We start from the raw sequence: 27,468 nt of genomic DNA on the forward strand, positions 1-27,468 counted from the left end.
GGCTTATGATAAAAGACCCATATTTGCGAATATCTGGGCCGAGCTTGAGTGACACGTAGTTGAAAACAGCCCAATTACGGGCATATATGCATGACAATGAGCAACCAAATGCACAGGAAAAAGGGGCAAAGTCGGGGTGTGTCCGGGGCACTCCAGGAGGAGGCCAACATTTATGTACATAAATCCATATTTTAAATCCAGCAGCTGTAGCGTGCGGTGGACTGATAGCTACAATGAGGTGTAAGTCTGAAGAAAATTCCTCTTAAGCCAAAAATCACAGGATGAAGGGTCTGGGTAAACGGTAGGGATTAATGGATGATGTAAAGGAAGGTTTGGCAAACTGGTGGACTCATTGATCAAACTGGCTATTTTCTTCATGTGCACATACCTGTGTGCTTTAAAGCCAATAATTCATAAGGAAGATCTGCATTTACATTAGTTTGTGTATCTGCTTAATATTAGGAGTGCCCATAAGTGTGCCTGGAGTATTTTTAAAAGTATTCATGCAATTGCAAGTATTCATGCAATTTACTTTTCCAGTGTACGTATAGGCACCTGCGTTCTCATTTTAAAATTAATTTCTAAGTGAGTACCTGAGGCACTGGAGTTAAAGCAACTTGTTTAAGGTCTAAAGGAGTTTCAGTAGAGAAAGTGGTTTCCATAATTCTCTGCCTATTACGCTAACCCAGGGGTTCTGAAACCAGTCCTTGGGATACACCTAACCAGTCAGGTTTTTAGGATATCCTCAATAAGTATGCACTAGATAGATTTGCATGCACTGCCTCTATTTTTTGCTATTCTATCTCATGCACATTCATGATAGCTATTCTAAAAACCTAACTGGATAGGTGTATCCCGAGATCTGGGGTGAGAGCCACTGCTCTAACCACTTTAAGAACATAAGTACAAGAGTCCAAAATGCCCAGCATCCTGTTTCCAACAGAGGTCAAACCAGGCCTCAAGAACCTGGCAAGTACACTAAGAAGTAGGGATGTGAATCGTTTTCCATATCGTCTTAACGATAGAAATCGTGTGGCAGGGCAAGAAAATCGTCTTAGGCACGATTTTTTAGTTAAAAAATCGTTAAAAATCGTTTTTTCCGATTAGTGCGCACTAACTCGAGTTAGTGCGCACTAACGGGAGTTAGTGCGCACTAACTGGGAGTTAGTGCGCACTAACTGAAAATGATACAATTTGACACTTTTCAGGTCAGTTAAGGTCAGTTTAGGAATGAATATGTATTCCTATTGGCTGCCCTCTTATTTATTCATGTTACCAAGTTTCCTACTGACAGTATATGGGGGATGGGAAATGGAAACAGTTGGTAGCTTGACAAAACAAGTAATGTGATCAGTCAATGTGACTAGAACTTGTGCCCTAACCCTGATACCAGGGGTATTGTGATCTTCCTGCACACAGTGCCCTATCCCTATTAATACCAGGAGTGTTGTGATCTTCCTGCACACAGTGCCCTATCCCTAATACCAGGGGTGTTGTGATCTTCCTGCACACAGTGCCCTATTCCTGATACTGGGGGTGTTGTGATCTTCCTGCACACAATGCCCTATTCCTGATACCGGGGGTGTTGTGATCTTCTTGCACACATCCCGGTATCAGGGATAGGGCACTGCGTGCAGGAAGATCACAACACTCCTGGTATTAATAGGGATAGGGCACTGCATGCAGGAAGATCACAACACTCCTGGTATTAATAGGGATAGGGCACTGCATGCAGGAAGATCACAACAACCCTGGTATCAGGGATAGGGCACTGTGTGCAGGAAGATCACAATACCCCGGAGGAGTGAGGGTCAGGCAGCTCCCCCCTGTCTGTGAAGCCAGCCTCTCACTAGTAATGCAAGGAGGGAGCTGTCTCAGACTTCACCATCCTCCCCCCCCCCTCACCCACACACCATTCACTAGCTGGGACATGGGGGAAGTCAGGAGTGAGGGTCAGGCAGCTCCCCCCTGTCTGTGAAGCCAGCCTCTCACTAGTAATGCAGGGAGGGAGCTGTCTCAGACTTCACCATCCTCCCCCCCCCCCCTCACCCACACACCATTCACTAGCTGGGACATGGGGGAAGTCAGGAGTGAGGGTCAGGCAGCTCCCCCCTGTCTGTGAAGCCAGCCTCTCACTAGTAATGCAGGGAGGGAGCTGTCTCAGACTTCACCATCCTCCCCCCCCCCCCCCCACCCACACACCATTCACTAGCTGGGACATGGGGGAAGTCAGGAGTGAGGGTCAGGCAGCTCCCCCCTGTCTGTGAAGCCAGCCTCTCACTAGTAATGCAGGGAGGGAGCTGTCTCAGACTTCACCATCCTCCCCCCCCCCCCACCCACACACCATTCACTAGCTGGGACATGGGGGAAGTCAGGAGTGAGGGTCAGGCAGCTCCCCCCTGTCTGTGAAGCCAGCCTCTCACTAGTAATGCAGGGAGGGAGCTGTCTCAGACTTCACCATCCTCCTCCCCCCCCCCTCACCCACACACCATTCACTAGCTGGGACATGGGGGAAGTCAGGAGTGAGGGTCAGGCAGCTCCCCCCTGTCTGTGAAGCCAGCCTCTCACTAGTAATGCAGGGAGGGAGCTGTCTCAGACTTCACCATCCTCCCCCCCCCCCTCACCCACACACCATTCACTAGCTGGGACATGGGGGAAGTCAGGAGTGAGGGTCAGGCAGCTCCCCCCTGTCTGTGAAGCCAGCCTCTCACTAGTAATGCAGGGAGGGAGCTGTCTCAGACTTCACCATCCTCCCCCCCCCCTCACCCACACACCATTCAGTAGCTGGGACATGGGGGAAGTCAGGAGTGAGGGTCAGGCAGCTCCCCCCTGTCTGTGAAGCCAGCCTCTCACTAGTAATGCAGGGAGGGAGCTGTCTCAGACTTCACCATCCTCCCCCCCCCCTCACCCACACACCATTCACTAGCTGGGACATGGGGGAAGTCAGGAGTGAGGGTCAGGCAGCTCCCCCCTGTCTGTGAAGCCAGCCTCTCACTAGTAATGCAGGGAGGGAGCTGTCTCAGACTGGTATCAGGGTTAGGGCACTGTGTGCAGGAAGATCACAACACTCCTGGTATTAATAGGGATAGGGCACTGTAAGAGATGACTGTAGTAGATTGAATAAAGATCTGATGTTTCTGCTCTCCTCACACCAAACAAAAACAACACACATGCAGAGAAGCCCTTCTTACAAAGCTGAGCTAGTGAGTTAAGTAGGAGGAAAAGTAAACATACTTGTGCCAGTGTGGCTACTTAAAAAATACACTTACCAACAATCAATTACATATATTTGAACTGTGTACAGTTCCAGCCAGGACCACCTTTCTAAAATGCACAGTGATTGGCAAATTCAACATGCACTAGCATTTCAGGTGCCTGCTAACAAAAATAATAAACAAACAAGTTCTAGTCACGTGAGTGCTGATCATTACATTACTTTTTTTGTCAAGCTTCCAACTGTTTCCATTTCACATCCCCCCAACCATTACCTCAGTATTAGCCTTGGTAACATCAATAGATAAGAGCACAGCCAGCCAATAGGAATACATACATACATATTCATTCCTAAGTGACCTTTACTGACCTGGGAAGTGTGAACACTTTGTTTCATTTTCTGTTGGTGTTCGTTAGTTTCCAGTTCCATTTCCCATCCCCCCAACCATCACCTCAGTGGTAACCTTGGTAACATCAATAGATAAGAGGGCAGCCAGCCAATAGGAACACATATTCATTCCTAACTGACCTTCAGTGACCTGGAAAGTGTTTATTTGTATCATTTTCAGTTAGTGCGCACTAACTCGAGTTAGTGCGCACTAACACGATTTAACGATTTTTAACGATAAATCGTTAGAATTTCTATTGTATCGTGTTCTATAACGATTTAAGACGATATAAACATTATCGGACGATAATTTTAATCGTTGAAAAACGATTCACATCCCTACTAAGAAGATCCCATGCTACTGATGCCAGTAATAGCAGAGGCCATTCCCTAAGTCAACTTGATTAATAGCAGTTAATGGACTTCTCCAAGAACTTATCCAAACCTTTTTTAAACCCAGCTACACTAACTGCACTAACCACATCTTCTGGCAACAAATTCCAGAGCTTAATTGTGCATTGAGTGAAAAATAATTTTCTCCAATTAATCTTAAATGTGCTACTTGCTAACTTTATGGAGTGCCCCGTAGTCCTTCTATTATCCGAAAGTATAAATAACCAATTCACATCTACATATTCAAGACCTCTCATGATTTTAAAGACCTCTATCATATCCCCCCTCAGCCATCTCTTCTCCAAGCACTCCTCTTGCTTGCTGGGAAGAATAGAAATGCTGTTAGGGAGCCTGATGTAATATTTGTATTGCTTTCTTTTCATAGATAGGTTTGTTGCTGTTTGAGTTATAGGAATTAGTGCTGCTTTTGATATAGCAGGTTTGCTATATAGGTTCTAAGTGACTTTTTTTTGCTGGGTTTTGCATTATTTCACAACTCACCTTGTAATAGAGGGCATTGTTACTGAAGTAACAAAATAATTATGAACATTTTTTGTATGGTGAGTAATAATGGGACATCCTACTTCAGCCCAGTCATCCATTTCCAAGATAACTTTCCTCCATTAATTCTTTTAATTTATATATTTTCTGTAATTCTTGATTATTTTATTGCAGTCTTCCCCCCCAAAGCTAAGGATGGTGCATTCATTAGGTACAGTGACATGATTTCTGAAACATATTTGCATTATATCCACACACACATATATACATACACACACACACAGAAAGTTTAATACTTAAAAGTATGGAGAAGGCAATTTTATAAACTGCATATTTTGATGTCATGCCATGAGAACCAGTTCTCAAAGGGAAAGTATGAGCCTATTTTCCCTTTGAACTGTGCATAGTTTTAGGGTAGGCAATTTTAAAAAGCCCTATTACTGAGGTGGAAGAGAGAGAAGGAGAGACGACTAGACCAGCGGCCATACCGGGGGTGAGGTTGAATACCCGGCCCCAACGGGGCTACAGCTGATACTTTGCCTGTAATTGATGTCATCAGGGAGAGACGCTCGAGGGTCATAAAATTGCCACTCTTGCGGCGCGCAGCCATCGCCAAAGGGGCGCACGGCTTTGTCTCATTTTGCTGCAACTTGTTTCTTAACCTCTCAACTCCTTCTTAAACTTGGAATTCTGTTATAGATATTTTTATTTTTGAAGATCTCTCCTTCTTCTTCTGAGGCCTTCACATGTTAAATCCAAGATACATTTTTTCAGAAGGGAGGACTGGTAGTAAGACGCTCTTCATCTGCCTGGACTTTTCTTGCTGCCAAAATACTTCATACAAAGAGGAAGGGAAAAATTTGAGTAGAAACCTCAACTACTCCTATAGCTACCCCTTCTCAGGCAACAATTGAAGGCTTTTTCTCCCCGATCAACATAAGAACCCTGGGTGAGCTGTCCATTACGGATGCTGGTGAGGAGCAACCACCAGCGCCGTTGGACCTGTTGACATCTTTAAGCCTCGTGGCGCCTATGACACCTTCACCCCCATGCTATGAGCAACCCCAAGATTCAGGTCAGATCATGCGACGGACGCGTCAGGAGATCTTGTACTCACTGAGGTGAAACCTGAGGGTGTAGCCACAAGCGCACAGGATATCGGGGAAAACGGGCTGCTACTACGAACGCTGCCACAACAATTGGGAACGTTTGCAGGAGAAAATCTGAACCCCACCCCGACTACCTCTACACCAGATGGGCAAGGAGGCCTGACTGCGGCCCCGGAATCGGGATGAGAATGCTGACAGAAGGGTGTGATAAGCACTAATATTTCTACTTTGAGAATGGTCAAAGCACACATTATTACTTTAAGAACATAAGAACATAAGAAATTGCCATGCTGGGTCAGACCAAGGGTCCATCAAGCCTAGCATCCTGTTTCCAACAGAGGCCAAAACCAGGCCACAAGAACCTGGCAATTACCCAAACACTAAGAAGATCCCATGCTACTGTGACTGTCTGGAAGGCATTCATCTCCTTAGAGTCATCAATTGTGACTTTATCTGCTATTATGACAGAAACACAACAATGTATTAAACGAATGGATCCAGTACTAATATTTCATACAGATAAAATAAGTAACTTGGAATCTCAAGTAGCACAATTACAGAAGGTACAATCAGGATTGGTTCAAGGAGAATTAGCCAGTTCAAGAAAAATAGAAAACCCCATCCCAATCCTTTAAATTTAATTAACTACAACCCCCCACCCTCCTGACCCCCCCAAGACTTGCCAAATGTCCCTGGTTGTCCAGCGGGGGTCCTGGAGCGATCTCCTGCACTCGGGCTGTTGGCTGCCGGTATTCAAAATGGTGCCAATAGTATTTGCCCTTACTATGTCATAGGAGTTACCGGTGCCATTGGTCGGCCCCTGTCACATGGTAGGAACAATGGACGGTCAGCGCCACCTTGTGCTCCTACCATGTGACAGGGGCGGACCAATGGCACTGGTAGACCCTGTGACATAGTAAGGGCAAAGGCTATCGGTGCCAATTTGAATAATGGCAGCCGACTGCCCGAGTGCAGGACATCGCTCCAGGACCCCTGCTGGACCACCAGAGACTTTTGGCAAGACTTGGGGAAGGGGGTCAGAAGGGTGGGGATTTATTCATTAGTGATACATTGTATTCGTGACCCCCCACGAATACAATGAAAATGGTATATACGTTGCAGATTGCCAATATGTTGCAAACTAATGCATACTTCTACTAGCTCCTAATATGGAACCTAACATCGTGTAACTACAGCAAGGGTTATTTTTCCCTATATGCAACACCTTGCACTTGTCCACATTAAATTTCATCTGCCATTTGGATGCCCAATCTTCCAGTCTCGCAAGGTCCTCCTGTAATGTATCACAATCAACCTGTAATTTAACTACTCTGAATAATTTTGTATCATCCACAAATTTGATAACCTTACTCATTGTATTCCTTTCCAGATCATTTATATATATATATATATATATATATATATTGAAAAGCACCGGTCCAAGTACAGATCCCTGAGGCACTCCACTGTTTACCCTTTTTCACTGAGAAAATTGACCATTTAATCCTACTCTCTGATTCCTGTCTTTTAACCAGTTTGTATTCCACGAAAGGACATCACCTCCTATCCCATGACTTTTTAGTTTCCTTAGAAGCCTCTCATAAGGGACTTTGTCAAACGCCTTCTGAAAATCCAAATATACTACATCTACTGGTTCACCTTTATCCACATGTTTATTAACCCCTTCAAAAAAATGAAGCAGATTTGTTAGGCAAGACTTCCCTTTGGTAAATCCATGTTGACTGTGTTCCATTAAGCCATGTCTTTCTATATGCTCTACGATTTTGATCTTGAGAATAGTTTCCACTATTTTTCCTGGCACTGAAGTCAGGCTCACTGGTCTATAGTTACCCTGGATCATTTTTTAAATACTGGGATTACATTGGCCACCCTCCAGTCTTCAGGTACAATGGATGATTTTAATGATAGGTTACAAATTTTAACTAATAGATCAGAAATTTCATTTTTTAGTTCCTTCAGAACCCTAGGATGCATACCATTCGGTCCAGATGATTTTCTACTCTTTAGTTTGTCAATCTGGCCTACTACATCTTCCAGGTTCACAGTGATTTTGTTCAGTTTGCCTGACTCATCACCCCTGAAAACCATCTCCGAAACTGGTATCTCCCCAACATCCTCATTAGTAACACGGAAGCAAAGAATTAATGTAGTCTTTGTTCAATGTCCTTATCTTTCCTAAGAGCCCCTTTAACCCCTCGGTCATCTAATGGTCCAACGGACTCCCTCACAGGTTTCTTGCTTCGGATATATTTAAAAATGTTTTTATTATGAGTTTTTGCCTCTATGGCCAACTTCATTTCAAATTCTCTCTTCACCTGTCTTATCAATGTTTTACACTTAACTTGACAATGCTTATGTTTTATCCTATTTTCTTCAGATGGATCCTTCTTCCAATTTTTGGATTTTTTTTTTTGGCTAAAATAGCCTTTTTCTCCTTACCTTTTAACCATGATGATAATCGTTTAGCCTTCCTTCCACATATGGACTGCACATCTATAGGCACATGGACTATGTTTGCTTTTAATGGAACTTCTCTGTTGGGATGCCCTAACTCTCTTGTTTCATTAGTATCCTTCAAGGATACAGTTCTCTGAACCATGCACTGCTGAGTGACTGTTGGCTTTCCCCCTTGTTCTAGTTTAAAAGCTTCAGAAGAACAAGTAGATTTCTGAGGAACTCTGTTGGTTACTTTTTTTTTTTCCTTCTGATAGAGACAATGTATTGAGATTGTTTCTTAGGAATAGAGAGACATTATATCTGGCTCAAAGGATTTGGGTCTATCCAGACATAACCAGAATTAGCCAACAACACAGGAAGAAATTTCTAGCTATGTTTGTGCTATGATTATGATTCGTTACCCAAGTAAATGCATGTTGAAATTAAATAATATAAGGTATGTGTTTTTTGACCCATCCCAATTACGTTCTTTTCTAGATTCATATTCCCATATAAATAACTAAAGAGCTACCTAACCCATCATGGCTATGAGTATATATAATGTTGGTATCTCTTATTTCTCGTAATATAGTTTTCATAGTTAAGTGAGCTCCCAATATAATCTTGGATCTCTCACTTTTCCTTTAATAGGTCATATATATTGCTTGAATATTTTATGGACATATATACATGCTGATGTTTCTTTGACCTTTCATTGATATGCTTTTTGCTGTCTGTTTGTTAAAATTGCATAAATAAAACAAAAGCCCTATTACTTGGATAAATCTGAAATGGCTTTTGAAAATTGTCCTTGTTATGTCCAATTATATTTTTTTACAGAACTGTTCTAGAGAAATACCAAAATCTTGGATACTATTGGCCTTTGGATTTGAGAATTAAAGGGGTGGAGGTGCAAAGCTGAAGATTTGCCTAGGGTGCCTAATAACCTTGCACTAGTCCTATTTACAGTCTCTTTAACTGTTCTCCTTCTGTCCCCCATGCTGTTCTCCCTGCAGTCTCTCTTGCTGTTGCCCCTGCTGTCTCTCTATGCTTCTCTTCAATCCTCCAGTCTTCTCCTCTATGATCTCTTTTTATAAACTTGGTCTCCCTGCCACTCTTCCTGTAGTCTTTTTTACATTCTCCTTGTGGGCTCTCATACAGCTCCTCCTTTGGTCTCCCATTCTGTTCCTCCTGTAGTCCTCTCAGGCTGCCGCTCACTGAAGTCTCTTTCCATGCTTTCCCTATAATCCCCTACACTCATTATCCATGGTCCTCCATACCACTCTCATGCTTTCTCTCTCAATGCAGTTTCCCATATCAATTTCTTTGCAGTCTCTATTGTTGCTTCCATTGAGATTACCCGCATGTTGCTTTCTCTGTGCTCCTATTCTGGAGAGGGGGTAGAACAAATCTGCAATGTCTCTGTAACACCCAGGCCACAGAAATTAATATTTTGATTCTGGTTCCACATTAAAGTTGATAAATATGGTGTTTTCTTCTATATTCTCCCCCTACCTTCCTCTATGTCTCTTTCTTCCTCTACTTTCAATGGTGCCGATGCAATACAGTGCGCTCTGCTGTCAGATGTGGGTTAAATAGGTGCTAATCCACCCCCTAATGCATTAGGGGGATTAGTGCCTACCTAACCTGCATCTGAAGCGAGTGAATGAGTTAGCGCTCATCACATGCAAATGCATGTGAATGAGGCTATTACTCATTCACTCCAAATGCAAAAAAATAAATGTGCGTCTTAGACTCACACATATCGCTCAGCTATTAAAGCCTGCCTGGAGAAAAAAACTGCTTTTCTGTACTTTTTTAAAAGTAAAAAAAAAAGAAAAAAAATCTCTGCCGGCTGCTTTGAAGACCGACGCTGATATGCTTGGCGTCAGTTTTCATAACCGTCCGGTTGCAGTAATGAAAACCGACACCGATAAACTTGACATCGGTTTTCATAACTGGCAGACCGCCGGTAACTGCGGGGTCACATTAGCAAGGAGGCGCTAAGGTCGCGCTAGCGACCCTAGCACCTCCTTGCTAGCATGACCCCCTAATTTGCATATTGCAATGTGCCCCCTTGTGGGCACCATGCGTGCGTTAAGAAAGTGGGTACTGAAAAGTCAGCGCCCGCTTTCCGCGAATAATATCAGCCCCAATGACTTCTCTTTCTCTCTTTTCTTTGTCCTAATATCTCTTTCTTTGTTCCACTTTTATTCTCCTTCTAATGAAAGAAAAACTGATCAATATACTGACACATTGTGGCCACTAGTATTTTTGAATCCTGTTTTTAATCAATTATTGTGACATTCTGCAGCGTCTCTCATTATGCGGACCAACAAAATATATATAGTATTAAAACATGTTGACAAGGCCATAGCAGACATATTAAATTATTTCTTTGCATGCATCTTTACTGAGGAAAATGTAAGGGAGATAACCATGTCAGAAGTGATATTTAAAGGTGATATTTCAGAGGAACTGAATCAAATCTCAGTGAACCAGTAAGATGTAATATAAAAATAGACAAACTAAAGAATAATAAATCACCTAGACCAGAATGCTAAAAGATTTTTAAAATGAAATTGCAGACCTACTGTTGCGCTCGGGGGTGGACCCCTGTCCTGTGGCAGTACAGGGACTGTCCACAGGGGGCGGAGCACGGAAGGAGACAGAGGCAGTGTAGAGCTTCACCACTGGAAGCCCGAGGTCCCCCCGGGAGGAGCCCGTAGGAACCCAGGTCACTTGGACTTGGGTGGTCCTCGCAGGGTCTCCTGGGAGAATGTAAGTCCGGAGTGCCCACAGATGCTAGAGGAGCGCAATCTGGTTCGAGGCTGGAAACAGGTTGAAGCAGAGCAGAATAGAGATGGCGATGACAAGGCTAGGGACAGAGCCAGAATCAAACAAGGTCAGGCAAGCAAGGTCAGAGTCCAGAAGTCACTCTGAGGAATGGTCAATGAAGCAAGGGTCAGGATCCAGAGGTCAGGCAAGGTCGAAGAGCAAGCTGAGGTCTTGGGCAGGTGGCAGGTAGGCAGGTCAGGAGCAAGCTGAGGTCTTGGGCAGGTGGCAGGCAGATCAGGAACAAGCTGAGGTCTTGGGCAGGCAGCAGGCAGGCAGGTCAGGAACAAGCTGAGGTCTTTGGCAGGCAGCAGGTAGGCAGGCAGGTCAAGAACAAGCTGAGGTCTTGGGCAGGTGGCAGACAAGCAGACAGGTCAGGAACAAGTTGAGGTCTTTACAAGGACAGTCCAAGGTAAGACCGGAGAGATGAACAACAAACACTGGAACAAGCAGGGCTAGGAAGCAGGAACGGAACTGGAACAGAAGGATCCTGGAATGAGACTAGGAACAAGCAAGCAGGAACACAAGCAAGGGCAATCTCAGGAACAAACCGACCCGATTGCCAAGGCAAGGAAGTGAGGCCAGGAACTTCCTTTTAACATGAGTTCAATCAGGGTGCGCCCTAGAACCTACATCAGGGCATATAGTTCGCACACGTACACGTAGGGGTGTGGCTAGCTGCTGTGACGCCGAGGCCCGGCGTGCAGCCAAAGGACTGATGACTGCCGCCGCGGGACACCGTGGCCTATCTGGACTTGCAAGTGCCGCGAGGGAGACAGGACCAGGATCCGCTGTGGAACCCCAAAGGTGAGCTGTCCTATGCTCGGTACAACTGCGGGTGGGGCGCGTAACATCTACTATTAGTAATCTGTCAACAATCATTAAAATTAGGTACGGTACCAGAAGATAGGAGGGTGGTCAAATTAACTTCAGTTTTTAAAAAGGGTTTCAGAGGTGATCCAGGAAACTATAGACCAGAGGGCCTAATGTTAGTTCTTGGAAAAATGGTTGAAACAATTATAAAGAACAAAATTACTGAAAATATAGATATAGTTGAATAGGACAAATCCAACATGGATTTAGCCAAGGGAAGTCTTGTCTCACCAATCTGCACATTGGATAAAGGTGATCCATTTGATATATTGTATCTCGATTTTCAGAAAGTGTTTGACAAAGTACCTCATGAGAGACTCTTGAGATAATAAAAAAGTTATGGGATAGGAGGCAATGTTCTTGTTGCGAGCGCAGAGGTGCTGTCGCTTGCTCAGGGAGATTGTGAGCCTTCGGCCATGGCAGTGCTCAGGGAAAAGCTCCAAGACACACACCGAGGGAAGTAAGTGTGTTCAGGCATGGGCTGGAGCTGGAACAAGTCTGGACCAGGATCAAGACTTGGAATATCAGGAACTGGAACAAGGCATGCTCAGCCCTCCATTGGACTTGAACGTACAGGTGAGACCCAGCAACGCAATATTGGTCTCAAGAGTAGCCCTCTGGCCACTTGGTAGCCCTTCCTGACCCACCAGTTGGGAATGACGAGTGTGTGAGGCCAGACAGAGGCCAAGGGCAAGAACAAGATGAGACATTGAACTCAGGAACTTGGAAACTCAGACAAAGACTCAAGGAACCTGGAAGACTCAGACGAAGATTTGTGGAACTTGAAAGACTCAGATGAAGTTTCAGGATACTTGGAAGACTTGGACAAGAATCCAGGATACTTGGAAGACTCAGGTGAGGATTCAGGATTCAGGCACTAGTACAGGATGAGTACTGCACCACAGCGCGCCCTTTACAGCCGCCCATGGCGGGTCGTGGATCACGCCATAAGCAAAGCAGATTCCAGATGAGAAAGTGCAGACTTGGAACCGGAAACATGTTGAAGATTCAGGAAAGGCCTGCACCAAGGCAGCTGCCCGTGGCTGGTCATGGATGACACTGAAGCAGAGCAGGTTCTGGCTTGCGTCTAGGGTATGGATGGAAGCAGGCACAAGATAATCCAAAGACTGAGAACAGGATTCCAGACTCAGGATTCAAGACTTGAAACTCAGATTCAGTAACAGACCTTGGAATTAAAAACAAGGGGCCTTCTGGAAACTTGTGCTGCAGACATGAAGACAGGCCTTGCCATGAAGTACCCTATACAGCCCCCCATGGGCTGGTCCTGGACCATGATGGTGGCACGCCAGGAAATGTGGACAAATAGGAAACCTGGAAGCAGGACGAAGAGCTGGTGATGAGGACATCCGGACCAGGACTGGAACACGGAACAACAGGACATAGAACATCAGAACTTCAGGACATGGAACATAGGGATACCGAAGAGACAACGAAGGAGCTCCAATGAGGAACAGGACCAGAAACATCAGGATGAAGGAGACCAGAAACATCTAAGACATCAAACGAAGAGCGATCTAGGCAAGAGAAGACCACGGAGGACCTTGACTGGAAGAAGAGCACAGACAACTGTGAGACCCTGTTCTAAGGCCCTGAGGAATGAAAGTTGAGCCCTTTTATAGGGTTGGTGAAGGCGACGACTGATGATGTCATCATTGGAGTCACAAAGCTTTTCCCGCCACTGGCCCTTTAAATACTGTGATGAGGCTTGCACACTCGCCTATGCAGAGCCCAGGGTCAGGAGCAGCAGCAGCGTCCCTGCCTCATAGAGGAGCAACAGCAGCAGCACCAGGGCTGCTTGAGGAGGCATCCCAGCAGTGGCACCAGGGCTGCGAATGTAGAAGGACAGCAGAGGCAGCTTCCACACCGCATGGAAGAGGAAGTCGGCGGAGGCCCTAGAACTGCAAAGAGATGTCCCGGCAGCAGCTCCTGCCACAAGGAAGAGGAGTGGCAGTGGCAGTGCGGGGTGGCTTAGGCTGCAAGAAGAAGTCCTGCGGTGTTGAGCCATTACTCGGGCGGCAGCCGGAGGAGAGAGGCTTCTCATAGGGTGAGCACCATGAGCAGCATCGTAACAGTTCTATTATAGTTTGAAAACTGATTATAAGATAGATTACAGAGTACTGCTAAATGGTCAATTTTCTCAATGAAGAAAGGTGAATAGTTGAGTACACCAGGGATCTGTATTGTGACTGCTGATTTTTAATGTATTTATTAGAAATGTGATTCGGCCAAACCTTTCAGTTTGGCCTTCATTATCAGCCCACCGCGGGAAATTTTATTTCCCGCGGTTTGGGCCGATTTTTTTTTCAGCTGTCCTGAACCGAAAAAAAACAAACCAACCCATCCCTTCAGAATTAATTAATTACAATCCCCCACCTTCCCAACCCCCCCAAAACTTGCTTAAAGTCCCTGGGTGGTCCAGCAGGGGTCCCGGGTGCGATCTCCCGCTTTCGGGCCATCAGCTGCCAGTAAACAAAATGGCACCGATGGCCCTTTGCCCTTACCATGTGACAGGGGCTATCAGTGCCATTGGCCAGCCTCTGTCACATGATAAGAGCAATGGACGGCCGGCACCATCTTAAAAAATGGAGCAAGCCATCCATTGCTCCTACCATGTGACAGGGGCCGGCCAATGGTACCGATAGCTCCTGTCACATGGTAAGGGCAAAGGGCCATCAGCGCCATTTTGATTAGTGGCAGTCGATGACCCAAGAGGGGGAGATTGCTCCTAGGACCCCCGCTGGACAACCAGGGACTTTAGGCAAGTTTTGAGGGAGTTGGGATGGTGGGGGATTATAATTAATTAAATTTGAAGGGTTGGGGTAGGTTTTGGGGTTTTTATTAATGTGCCCTTTCTCCCCTCCTCCTGAAAATGAGAAGAAAACCACACAAAATTTATTGGGTTTTCCTATCGTTTTGGGGACTCCCCGAACCGTGACAAAATAGGAAATATAGACGATATTTTGTCGCAAGCGAATGATCATCCCTAGTATTTATAAATAACCTGGAGATTGGAAAAATGAGTGAGGTGACCGAATTTGCTGATGCTACACAATTATTCTAATTTGTTAAAACACAAGATGATTATCAGAAATTGCAAGAGGATCTTGCAAGACCGGGCATCCAAATGGTAGATGACATTTAATGTGGACAAGTGCAAAGTGATGCAAGCAGGAAAGAGCAATCCAAATTTTAGCTACACAATGCAAGACTCCACATTGGAAGCCAGAAAAATGATCTAGGCATTGTTTTGGATTATAGGTTAAAATCCTCTGATCAGCTGTGTGGCAGCTGACAAGAAAGCAAATGGAATACAGCTGTGTGGCAGCTGACAAGAAAGCAAATGGAATACTATGAATGATTATGAAAAGAACAGAGAATAAAACAGAGAATATTATAATTCCTCTGTATTGCTTCATGATGAGATTGCATCTTGAGTATTGTATACAATTCTGTTTACCTTATCTCAATCAAGATGTAGTGGAATTATAAAAGGTATAAAGAAAGGCTAAAAAATTGATAAAGGGCATGGAATGATTCCCTTATGAAGAAAGGCTAAAGATGATAGGGATCTTCAGCTTGGAGAAGAGACGGCTGAGGGGAGTCATGATAGAGATGTATAAAATAATGAGGAGAGTGGGATGCATAAAACACAAATTGATTGTTTACTCTTTCAAAAAGTACAAACACTAGTGGACATGCAATTAATTTATTAGGTTATACTTTTAAGGCAAATAGGAGAAAATCATTTTTTATTCATTGCATAATTGAACTCTGGAATTCACTGCCAGATGATGTAGTAAAAGCTGTATATGTAGCTGGGTTTAAAACAGTTTGGACAAGTTCCTGGAAGGAAATTCCTTAAACCATTACTAATAATAGCAGCTAGGTCACAGTATACCTACATACATGTAATACAGTTCCAATGTAACTTTCTCTTAAATGAATTTTAAATGTATTCAATTTGTTTCAAATACATTTTCCCTCATATGACAAATGCATTTGATTTGAGTTCGTGGAAATGTTAAATGAGTTTTATGTTGTACAGCACTATGCACAAAGAAGTTCTTTGTGAGAGTAGGGAGCATACTGAATAAAATGTAAATTCTTTTTCAAGGGTACATTTTCTTTGCTAGCTACTAATGGGATGGCTGGCATGAAAGCATGCTAACAAACAATAAGTCAAAAGGTCAAAACAATCTTTAGCAACAAAAGTTTGCATTCAAGTATCTTGTAGACAGTGAGCCCCTTATGGATGGAGGAAGTGCCAAATTACTTTGGAAAACAGCATCAAACATAAGGACTCGGTAAAATATAATCTGTGAGCCATCCCTTGTGACATCAAAATCTGAATGAATTTAAAATCCTTAGCACTAGGCTTTATCAGACCAATTCAGCATATACAATATGCTTGGATTTCTATAGAACTAGAATTTAGAAATATTCAGTTTCTTATGTACTATATTTATTTTATTTGGGTTTTTTTTTTACCTGCACAGGTCTGATTTGATTCATCTTCATTATTGCCACAATCGTTAGCTCCATCACAAAGCCATCTCTTGGGGATGCATCTGTTATTCTCACACTTAAATTGATCTTCTGGACAGCTGTGGTTGACTAGGGAAAACACATATTTATTTCTTGTGAGCATCTGATAAAAAGGTATCTAAAATAGACTGAAACTGAATTGGATTCAATACAAAAATGAAGTAGTATTGCATAATACAGATTCACATAACTCAAAATCAAAGTGTATACTGAACATTGCTGCAAAGGAATCATCCTGCAAACACAATTAAATGCTTAATCTCACATGCAATTAATCTCACATCTAAAAGAATAAAGATGTACAGTGACAGACACTGTACTTTGTGATGGAAAATTTCAAAGCTATATGAGTAGCTGGAAAGTCCACAGGCATTTTTAGCCACAGAATTTGCACCATAGCTCATAGGGAAAGAATGCAAATATTTTCCTTTTGAGAATTAGCTAGGGAAAATGTATCCACAGAGATTTGAACCTGCTTTATTAGGTGATATATTTTTTCCCTTCCAAACAATGGGGTCAATGTAATAAGGTGTGCTGAAGCTGCCACGAGTTTGGGCACGCCTGTACGCATGCTTTCCCATGCAAAGCCCTATATGGGTATGCATTGTTGCCACCCAGATCTAAGCCTGCCTCTGAGCCCACCAACTTGCACTATAAGTATAAATATGAGTGTTCTTGATAACTGCATATACTTCTAACCACAGAAAGAGTGCATCATTTCAAGACAGTGTATTTGCTTGGGCTCAGGGGCAGGCTCGAAGCTGGGGTTGGGTTGGTTAGGCAGTAAGGCATATAGTTTTGCCTTTTCAATACTATGCACTTTGGGGCAGATTTTAAAACATACACGCGGGCGTAAATTTGTGCGTGCAACCCGGCACGCAGAAATGTACGCCCAATTTTATAACATGCGCGCGCATGTTATAAAATCAGGGGTCGGCATGTGCAGGGGGGTGTACACTAATGCAAATTGCACACGCCGAGCCCTTGGGGAGCCCCGCTGGCTTTCCCCATTCCCTCCCCCCTCTCTGCCCCGCCCCCCAGCCGACTGCTGGCGCGTGATCCCCCTGTGCCAGAGACCTCGGCCACACCTCACGGACCGCCCCCGGACCGACCAGCCACGCCCCGGAACACCCCACCACACTCCCAGACCACCACACCAAGCCCCCAGACTGTCTGCCCCGCTCCCATCCCACCCCCGTCCCACTCCCTGCCCGCCCATTCAGAAAAGCCCCGGGACATACGTGCATCCCGGGGCTTTATGCGCGCCGCCAGGCCTTCTGAAAATAGGCCCGGGACACGTAGGTCTTTGAAAAACTGCCCCATTATTTTAAAGGGAAAAGGGACCCACAGAAAAATCAGGTGCAAATCTCTGCAGTTACTTTTTCCCTAGGCAGTTTTTGAAGGGAAAATACCTTCAGACTTTGCATCTACCTGTATAGTTTTGAAAATTACCCGCGACAATTTCAGTGAGGGAAAAATAATTCAGAATATATTTGTTACTACTGCTAAACACAGCTACAGGTATACAGTGTTGCATTGACGCATAGAGATCAAGAGATAGAGACAGAGAAAGATTCATATATTTATTTTTAAAATGGTATTTCCTTGTGATGCTATTGATTGGGAACTTTTGTCAAAATACACACACACACACACAAGCATATGTTGCATATACAGTATATTACAAGAGATGTTCAGGCAAATTATAACCTAACAAGCCATTAAGCCCGTTAAACGGGCTACATTACATTTTTTTTCAGTCCATTTTCTAACACAGCACCCTTCTACACTTTTTCTCCCTCTCTCCCCCTTCCCCTCGTTCACTCCTCCCCTTTCCTCCACTCAGTCTTACTCACCCTCTGTCTCCCACTGCCTTCTTCCCCTCACTCTCACCTCCCTCCCCTTCCCTCAGTCACTGCCACCTCTCTCCCCTTCCCTCAGTCACTCCCCACCCTCTCTCAATCCCATCCCCTCCCCTCAGCCCTCCTCCACTCCCTTTTTCTCTGCTCCACAACTTCTTACCCTTCCACTTACTCACATCCCTGTCTCTCACCTCTCCCTCATTCTCCCTCTCCCCCTTCCACTTACTCACATCCCTGTCTCTCACCTCTCCCTCATTCTCCCTCTCCCCTCACTCTTCCCCACCCTCTACCTCCCTCCCACACACTCACCCACTCCTCCCTCCCTCTCACTCAGTCCCTCCCCCACTCTCACTCAGTCCCTCCCTCCCCCTCCCTCAGTCCCTCCCCCTCCCACCCTCTCACTCAGTCCCTCCCTCCCACTCAGTCCCTCCCCCTCACTCAATCTCTCCCTCCCTCTCACTCAGTCCCATCCCTCCCTCTCTCCTCCCTCCCTCTCTCTCTCCTCCCTCCCTCACTACTGGCCGCCGCCACCGCCGCTGCCACCCGACGCCGCCGCTGCCACCCACCGCCGCCGCAGCCGCTGCCACCCGACACCGCCGCTGCCACCCGCCGCCGCCATGTTTTTTTTTTTTCCTGACGCTGGCTAAGACCGACGTGCTCGCCCGCACATGCGCAGTAGAGCTGCTCTCTACTGCGCATTTGCGGCACGTCGATCAACCTTCATTTATTAGGTTGATTAAAGTTAAACAGAATTTTCACATTTTCTCCAGATTTCTAGAGAAAAATTCAGTATGGATTTGCCACAAATTTGAGGGATGTCACATCAAAGGTGCCATTGTGGAACCTGCGAATCAAGTGAAATCTGCTTGAAATCTTGGGCAGAAAATGTAAAATTTCAGGAATCCACATCAGACTTTATTTTTAATGTTTACTATCTGGTTTGACAAATGTACAGACTTCTTGCAGGTCTGTTGAACTAACTTGTAAAATTGTATTTATGTTTGCATATTCTTAATAACATACAAAATATTGATTAGCTGTTTGACGATTGTGAATGGTAATACCAATGTCAAAGCTTCAACTATCAGTTCATTCAATTTGATATAAAGACTGACATTAAAAATCTACAAGTGATTTATAATAATAAAGCAAACATAAAAATGCATCTGTAGAAGTTTTCTGTATGGTCTTGAAAACTAATATACAATAGAAGCATTCACATTGACTCAATGATAGGTATATAGATATAGAATGCAAAGAAGTTTTCTCCAGGACCATTACAGCAGATCCATTTTTTAAAGGAAACTAAAAACACATGATTGAGCAAATAGGGCAGTGATATGTTTGCTTTGACCATAGTTGCACTTAGGTTTGACTATATAGGCTATTTGCCTATCAATATCTAAATAAAAATTATGCATTTAGCAAAAATATAATTTCTTATATGGCCAAGATAATACACAACTTATCTAACTGGTAATTGATGAAGGAAATGAATGTTCTTAAAATTTAGAGATGTGAGAAAATTGACTTTGGTAAGAGTTGAAGTTTTAATAATGGCATTATTGCTCACATATTTCAAACTTGTGTTAATTCAGCTACCCTTCTATTTTTACCCTGGGTACAATATACATTGATATATGATAATGTGTGTGAATTTCTAAGAAACTATTTAAAGACAATTAGAGGAACTGCATGATAAACATTTTTCTAAAACAGTCATAAGTGTCTAGGTTTGGGCCTCCTATTCAGTGAGGTAATAGATAAAGATTTATGTCAAAGAGATAACATGTATGGGCATCTAGGGAATGAACACAACTAACTAAAGGTTACAACCTTTAGTTGTTTGTCTAGACAAACAACTAAAGGTTGTAACACAAATGTCATGTTACAATGTTATATTTATTAAAGGCTGTCAATGACAAAAAAATCATAAATTTAGGAGAGTAGGAATAATGACTTCTTGGGTGATATGTCAAAAAGTATTTCACTGGGACTAAGAGCCTATGAGCATCCACATCAATAGAGATCAACAGTCTTGCTGGAATCACCTCAGCCTGCCAGTATTCTCTGTCTCCAGCAGCTGGTAGGCAAACATCCCTTGTTCTGAGCTGTGACCTGGTCTAGGTCAGGTAAAATAGAATTTTGAAGGATTTAGTGACAGTCTTTGGGGCTGTCATTACCTCGGTTGAGCATAGCCAACAAACTAGGGGCTTCCATGGATTGGTTGATCCGCATATTTTAGAGTATCCATCTGTGATCTAATGGTCATCTTGTTTTCCATCTTATTTTTTGACTTGGCATTCTTTCCTTCCACCTTTGCACTCCACCTCCCCTCTTTCTTACCCCCTTCTCTCCCAGGTCCTCTGGCTCTTGGGCTATTGCTGCTACTGGGAACGCTTTACTGGACAATAAAGTTGTTTAATAAAAATGAATAGTAAAAGGACTAATAGTAGGAGAGGATCCAATTGCTTTGGGATCTGATGGGGCATAGTACCTTCCATCCTTTCTAAGTTGGCTTCTCAGTTTCAGTATATCTCCCCTCCATTAAGAAGGAATTGTGTTCTAAACCAGGTCTGTAATTTTCATATTGAGTTGTGGGGGAGAGCTTATCCTGCTATATCCCACACGTTTAAAAAAATATTTTTGGAGATTGGGGTGATTGGATACTTTGTCCCGTTATTATTTTAAAATATTTTGAGGGTGTGGAGAGATAGGGAATCAGTCCATGGTCTCGAAAAAGTGAACATTTATTAGGAGTGCGAGCAGGCCTCAAGCAACACACCCCCCCCCCCTCAAAACAACAAACCCTCTCTGGCAGCTGTAGCACTTGGAACCCTGCACACCCCCAAATAAAATGACAATTAGCATCGGAGGTCTGATGCTGTCAAGTTTCACACACACACACCTCTCTCAAAACAGGAAATAAACAGTGTGAGCCATAGGTGGAATGTTCTTTGAGTAAGTGTGAGACAATTTTCTCCCCATATGATACAATCATATCTCTGAGGCACCCATTGTAAACAGTAGAAGAATAAAATCACTTGTGATAAAAGACAGTCTGAGCAAAATGGATGCACATGCACTGCCTTCTCTAGGGCATAGGTGTGGTAATGGAGGGAACAACGAGGAGAACATCCCGTAGACCAAGGCTAACACAGCATGTCACTCACCAAGACGCACACAGACACACATATATGTTGCCACTTTTTTGGGGACAGACTACCTCCAGCAGTTTGTGCACCTACACATAGGCAATGAGTAGGTTCCTAGAATGTCCATAATCCTTCATCAATAATGTCTATGGCTGCCTGGTCCCTAACTGATAATGAGGGAGTCAGAGTCTGAACAATGAACAGATTTGTACACCTGCCAACATGACAGACATTTGTGAGAAGCATATATGATAACCACTTTCTCAGAGATACTGACATGGGCCCCTCCAGCCCTTAGATGGCATGAAATTCTTGTATTGCAAGAGACCAAACACAGAAAGTGCATAAGCTATCATGCCTACCACAGGACACCTCTGACAGCAGTTTCCCCATACATTTGGAACAGGGACATGTTTGCAAATGAGGCATGTAGAAAGCTCCTGAGGACATCAGCTGACAACACCTTTTGTAACCTTTATGCTATACATGGAGCTGATGATTGAGAGTATCTCAGCAACCTGCCCTGCTCACCACTAACTGTAAAAGTGACAAACAGCACATGAGACATAGCCTATAGGACAGCAAATCTTTCAGCTTGGCCACAAGTTATGGCAGCCATGTGTACCAAAAAAGGTCTCCAACCATAAAATACTGGAAACGTAGTGACTTGCCTTCAAAACTGACCATTCTGAAAGCTGTCCCATGAGTCCTCAGCCTATGTGCTTTAAGAGTGGCCACAGATAGCATAAAGTCTGTAATTGATACTATCACAACAAGCAAACTAATCTGCATATTTTCTTGGTACATATATACATTCAGCAGCACCACATTACTAGTCCTGAGCTAGACTGGCCAAGGGACTTGCAGCATCATGACATCACTATATTTGACAAAGGCTACCTGTGATGGATCAGGCGAGACAAATAGCTTCTAACATACCTTTGCGTTGGGTTCAATGACATTAACCTTTTCTTAGGAGACATGTGGGTGCCCTTAGAGTCATTAGAAACTATACTGTGACATTGACATTTCTAAGGTGACTTGCAAATACAAGAGAAGGCATGACAATATTTGATTCCCAATCCTGCCTTCACATAGTCTGACTAGTATCCTTGTGTAGCATCCTCAAGAAGCAAAGCTAACCAACATGACATCCCATTCGCCAAAGCCCTCACCATCTGTACATGATAGTTGACATTTTGCCTAGATAGGTGTTGCAAGATGCATCTGTGTATGAGTGCATGCAACCAGAAGCAGGTATGCTAGCTTGGAATGATCTATGAGCATTGTGGGACTGCCACAGTGTTGCACAAGTGCTTTACTGAAGGCTGGAGCTGAAGACCTCCTAGGTAAGCATTCTGATGTCAGCTCTGGCTCTGAGACTGCTGAGGCAGTGCTATAAGCAGGGTCTTTGCAGGCCCATATGATACAAAGCTTCCCAGGTATAGGTGAACTACTTCACATACACATGGTTATCAGCTATAGGATAAGACTGTAAAATGGCAACTCTATGATTGATTTCTTAAACTGTCTACCTGTAGCTTTAGGCTGTACCTTTAAGCTTTAGAACTACATGTGATTTATAGGATTTCTAGATCTGTTGCTCTCCATGTTCAAGGCCCAGCAGGAGTTCCTTCCATCTATGTCACTATCTCACCCACATGTGAGGGCTAAGACAGGGTTCCTGGAGGTAGGCCTACCAAGCAAAATGCCGCAAGCTAGGCCAAGCCATATACACTGTGTTGGCAGTCCTTCACAGACTCTGTTGTGATACATGTCTCTTTAAGACTCACTATCAGTTAAAAAAATTAGGCCAACCACATGTATTTGGGTTTATCTTTACTTTGACTAAAATATTTCAAGTACAGTCTACTGCTCCAATGTCAAGATGAAGCCTAAGTAGGCATATGTGTTTTCTGTTACACACTGACCCAGACAGAATAGCAATGAGTAAAAGAAAAATGATAATTAGGAGAGCAGGTGCAAACACTATTCTGTCCTCCCTTCCATGGAAGGGGAAGGGGTAGTTGAGGTCTACAGTCAAAGTAGCATTCTATGAGGCTTTGCCAAAACTGACTGTCACTCATTGTGGTGTCCTTGGCTTGTACGGGAGCACATGGGGGATCCGGAAGTAGATTTTGAAGTATCTCCATTGGTATGCCATTGTTGCGACCGTCGCTGCCCGATATCTCCACTCCGCCCACCTTACCTCTTTTGCGACACCCTATTTGGTTGATGGAAGTTTGGCTGCCGTGGCGTCATCTTGCCGACCTCCTCCGGCGTCCCTGGACCAGCTAGACACTGCCTTCCACCATGTTCTCCTGAAGCCTAAGGACGTGCACGCGGCACGGCCCCGACTCAAGTACCAGCTGTGGCACGAACCTCAGGGGCGTCCCCTTGAAATGATGTCATCCTCACCGGATACTTAAGGTCTTCGTTTTTTCTAGCTTTTCGAGTTAGCAAGGAGCTTCCTCCAGGTATCACTGCAGATGGGATTCACTCTCTGCATACCTTGCTACTCTGCCTCCTCGGACTTTACCAAGTGTACCCGCTCCTTGGGGGCCTCGCTCTCTCTCTTGCTTTTCAGGTCGCAGTCTGGAACCAATTTCGGAGCGGCCTCGGAGGGAAGGGAGGCAGGCTGCACGGCTCGGCGCACGGAGGTTGCACAATTGTGCATCCCCCTGCGTGCACCGACCCTGGATTTTATAACATGTGCACGGCAGCGCATGCATTTTATAAAATCGGGCATAGATTTGTTTGTGCCGGTTTGAGCAAACAAATCTACGCCCGTGCATAACTTTAAAAATCTACCCCATAGTTTGTGAAACATAAAAGGGGGGATGTAATGTTTGGGAAAGTTTATATATATTAAATTTGATAGATTTGTTTGTGGTAATAACTTTCCTTCTTTTTTGATATTCATTATCACCATTGTTTTTCTGGTATGTGACATAAGTTAATGTATTATTAATAATGTATTATTAACCATTTGTGGGTTGTTGTTTTTTCATTTGTAAAGCTGCATGTTTTCTTTTCCATGGGAACAGTATCCTCAGAAAAAGCAGACAAAAGTGTCTGTGGATACTTTGTCCCCGGGGCAATTTTCAAAGTGCAAGTTCTCATTTATTTTCACTTTGAAAATATGTTCAGAGACTTGGTAAAAAATACCCACAGACTGTACACTAATGTGGGCAGTTTGAAAATTACTTCCTCTATGTAGAATGAGTACCACAAGCTTCAATTTCTGTAAAATCTAGCTTTACAAAAATAGGGATAAATCTTAAGGATTTTGCATAGCATGTGATATTTATATTTAAAATGTGATTTACTTCGTGTTACATAAATATAAAAAATAAATTAAAAGGCTGGGTTGATTCAGCTTAGGAAGTTCATAATTTAAACTCATGATCCAATAACCTAGTTATTTGAGATTAGTTTTAATTTTTAGCTCCCTAATATAATTAAAATCTCTTTGATAGTCAAAGGCAATTAAATCAAGGTGTTTGGATCAAAAAGAACATAATTGTATGCATAAAACGGTACAAAATTTGTACCACCTTTCTCTTGGAAGCATTGGAAAAATGATAACAAAATTGATTGCTTGTTTGTAGAAGCATTAGTGTTTCTCCAACACTAGAACCAAAGTGTAGGCCTGATTGATCAAGCCTTTAATGCACTTTCACTCTGTGTCAAATATGCAAAATCATTGAAAAATCAGTTCTCTCCCCATAAAAATGTCATGCCAGTCAGTATTAGCATTGTAAGCAAGGCAGACGGACCAATTTTCATCAACCTTTGAATGTGAGTAGCTTTTCGAACTGCCCCATAATATCCAAATAAAATGGAGCAGCTGACTTTGATGAATACAGCTTTTTGGCATTATTAGGTAGCAGGTGCCTATGCAATCACTATGTCAGTGCTGCCAGCAATGCTAAATAATCTCTTAGAATAAACATTGTTTGGTAAGTACAAGTCTAGCAGTGTATTGTACTGTACCACCTTCTTTAACACTACCCAGATGGTGTCTTTTCCTGCCAGCCCAGTTCACAAAGGGACTGTCATTCAGATCATATATTGATTTCTGACATTTTTCAACCATGGCAGAGGCATAATAATGCTTAAGTAGTAGCCATCACTATCATGCTTATTCAAATTCATCTTTTTTGGCCTGTCTAGAAATGCTTTTAATCACACCCCAGTTATAAAGGAATGTTTATTGTGCTATTACATACCTGGTGCCTCAGTGCCCATTATGTAGGAATAAGGTAGAATTAGAATGGATCCAGAAAGTGCAGGAGTTGTGCTGCTTTAATTTAGTAGATACTTTCAAGAACATGGGAACAAAGATTAGAGACATAAGTGGAAGTGCTAGTACAACTGCTCTTTTTTGTTGTTCCTCATAGAACCGATAGGATTCACAGATTTGATGCCTGTTCCAGTCTGAAATGTATCTTCTAGTGATGATGACAGTAACGATAATGGTGATCATGGGAATGGGATTGTATCTGGGCATGTCCTACTACCATGCTAGCAGATGTAGACATTCCAGATTTCCTCTCTGTAGTCATTTTTTATTTGTTCAAGGAGCTCTATCTAGCTTTTCCCAAAAGGGATAGCAACTTTAAAACGAGTGTGTGGGGGTCCAAATACATGCACAGCCATGTGCATGTATTTGGACATGCACATGGAAAGGGACAGCCATGTAAGTTACCCAATGCTTATCTGTTTCCCAGACCATAAATGTCAGGGCCCTCATTGGTTGCAGTTTGAATCCAATTCCCCATTACCCATGTTTTTCCCCATTACCCTTGTGCTTCCCTGTTACCCCTGTGCTTGTCAATTTGTCAGACTAGCCCTTGCTGATTACTGCTGAATCAAATTACCTTTTATGCCTTGCCATTGAAACAGAGAGCAATGTTGCGTTGCATCAAAGTATCAGTCTTATGGTTAAGGATTGTAACCGCTGCATCAGCCAGTTACCCCCATACATGCTTTCCCCATACCATAAAATTTGGGGCCCTCGGTTGCTGAATTAATCCAATTCCCCTTTCCCCCTGCCATTGAAGCAGAGAGCAACGATGGAGTTGCATCAACACTATCAAGGCTTTTTGGTTAAGGCTAATAACCACTGCACCATCAAGTTCCCCCATGTACTCTTTTCTTCATTGCCATCCTTTGGCCTTTAGGATTCCACAGTATTTATCCTATGCCCTTTTGAATTCTTTCACTGTTTTGGTTTTAACCACCTCCTCTGGAAGGGAATTCCACCACCCTCTCTGTGAAGAAATATTTTCTGACATTGGTTCTGAGGTGTCCTCCTTGGAGTGGCATTTTGTGACCCCTAGTTCTACTGCTTTCATTCCAATGGAAAATGTTTGACATTTGCACATTATTAAAATCTTTTAGGTATCTGAAGGTCTGTATGATATCACCCCTGTGTTTCCTTCCTTCCAAAGTATACATATTCTTATCCTTCAGTTTCTCTCATAAGTTTTCTGATATTGACCACACACCATTTTCGTAGCAGGAATTTTAAATTCTCCACACAAATGTACATGTACTATTTAAAATACACCTAGCACATGCATGTTTGCTCCTAATTTTAAACTGTTACATGAGCAAATTTTATTCATGCATCTTCCTTAGGAATTTGTCTTTGATTCCATCGGTCGCAGACGGCTGCGACTGCTCTTCCTCAACTCTTTTTTACACTTCTCCTCCTCCATGGGTAAGATGGCTGCCTCTGGTGCCGAGTGCCAAAATCCTCAGCGTCTCCAACTCAGCATTGGCGTCCCCGTCTGCCATGCTCCTTCCCATGGCCTCCTAGGGCACACGCGTTCATGCTGCCTATACTTATCTACACGTCATGGCAGAAACCTTGAGGGCGTCCCCACGGCATGACGTCAATACTTCCAGGTATTTAAGCCTCTGCTCCGCTCCTAACAAACGAGTTAGCAAGGACTTCGGTTTAGCTATTCTGACCGCTTCTAAGCTGCATGCTTAGATTCCGCGCTACCCTGCAGGGTATCTTGCTCCTGAAGAAGCTCCTCGGGGGCTTCTCGCTTCCAACTACCCTTCGGGGTTTCTACTACTAATTCAGACAACCACTCCTCGGG

The 27,468-nt window shown here is 43.7% G+C and overlaps 1 protein-coding gene across 1 annotated transcript in view; it reads right to left on the reverse strand.

Moving 5' to 3' along the window:
- LRP1B (LDL receptor related protein 1B) overlaps window positions 1-27,468 on the reverse strand; it is a 3,516,099-nt gene that overhangs the window by 1,714,152 nt on the left and 1,774,479 nt on the right. Inside the window, 1 exon segment of the mRNA XM_029607894.1 lies at window positions 16,279-16,404. Within this exon segment, the coding sequence (XP_029463754.1) occupies window positions 16,279-16,404 (126 nt within the window).

The sequence above is a fragment of the Rhinatrema bivittatum genome, chromosome 6 (assembly GCF_901001135.1).
Source record: "Rhinatrema bivittatum chromosome 6, aRhiBiv1.1, whole genome shotgun sequence".
NCBI classification, from domain to species: Eukaryota; Metazoa; Chordata; class Amphibia; order Gymnophiona; family Rhinatrematidae; genus Rhinatrema; species Rhinatrema bivittatum.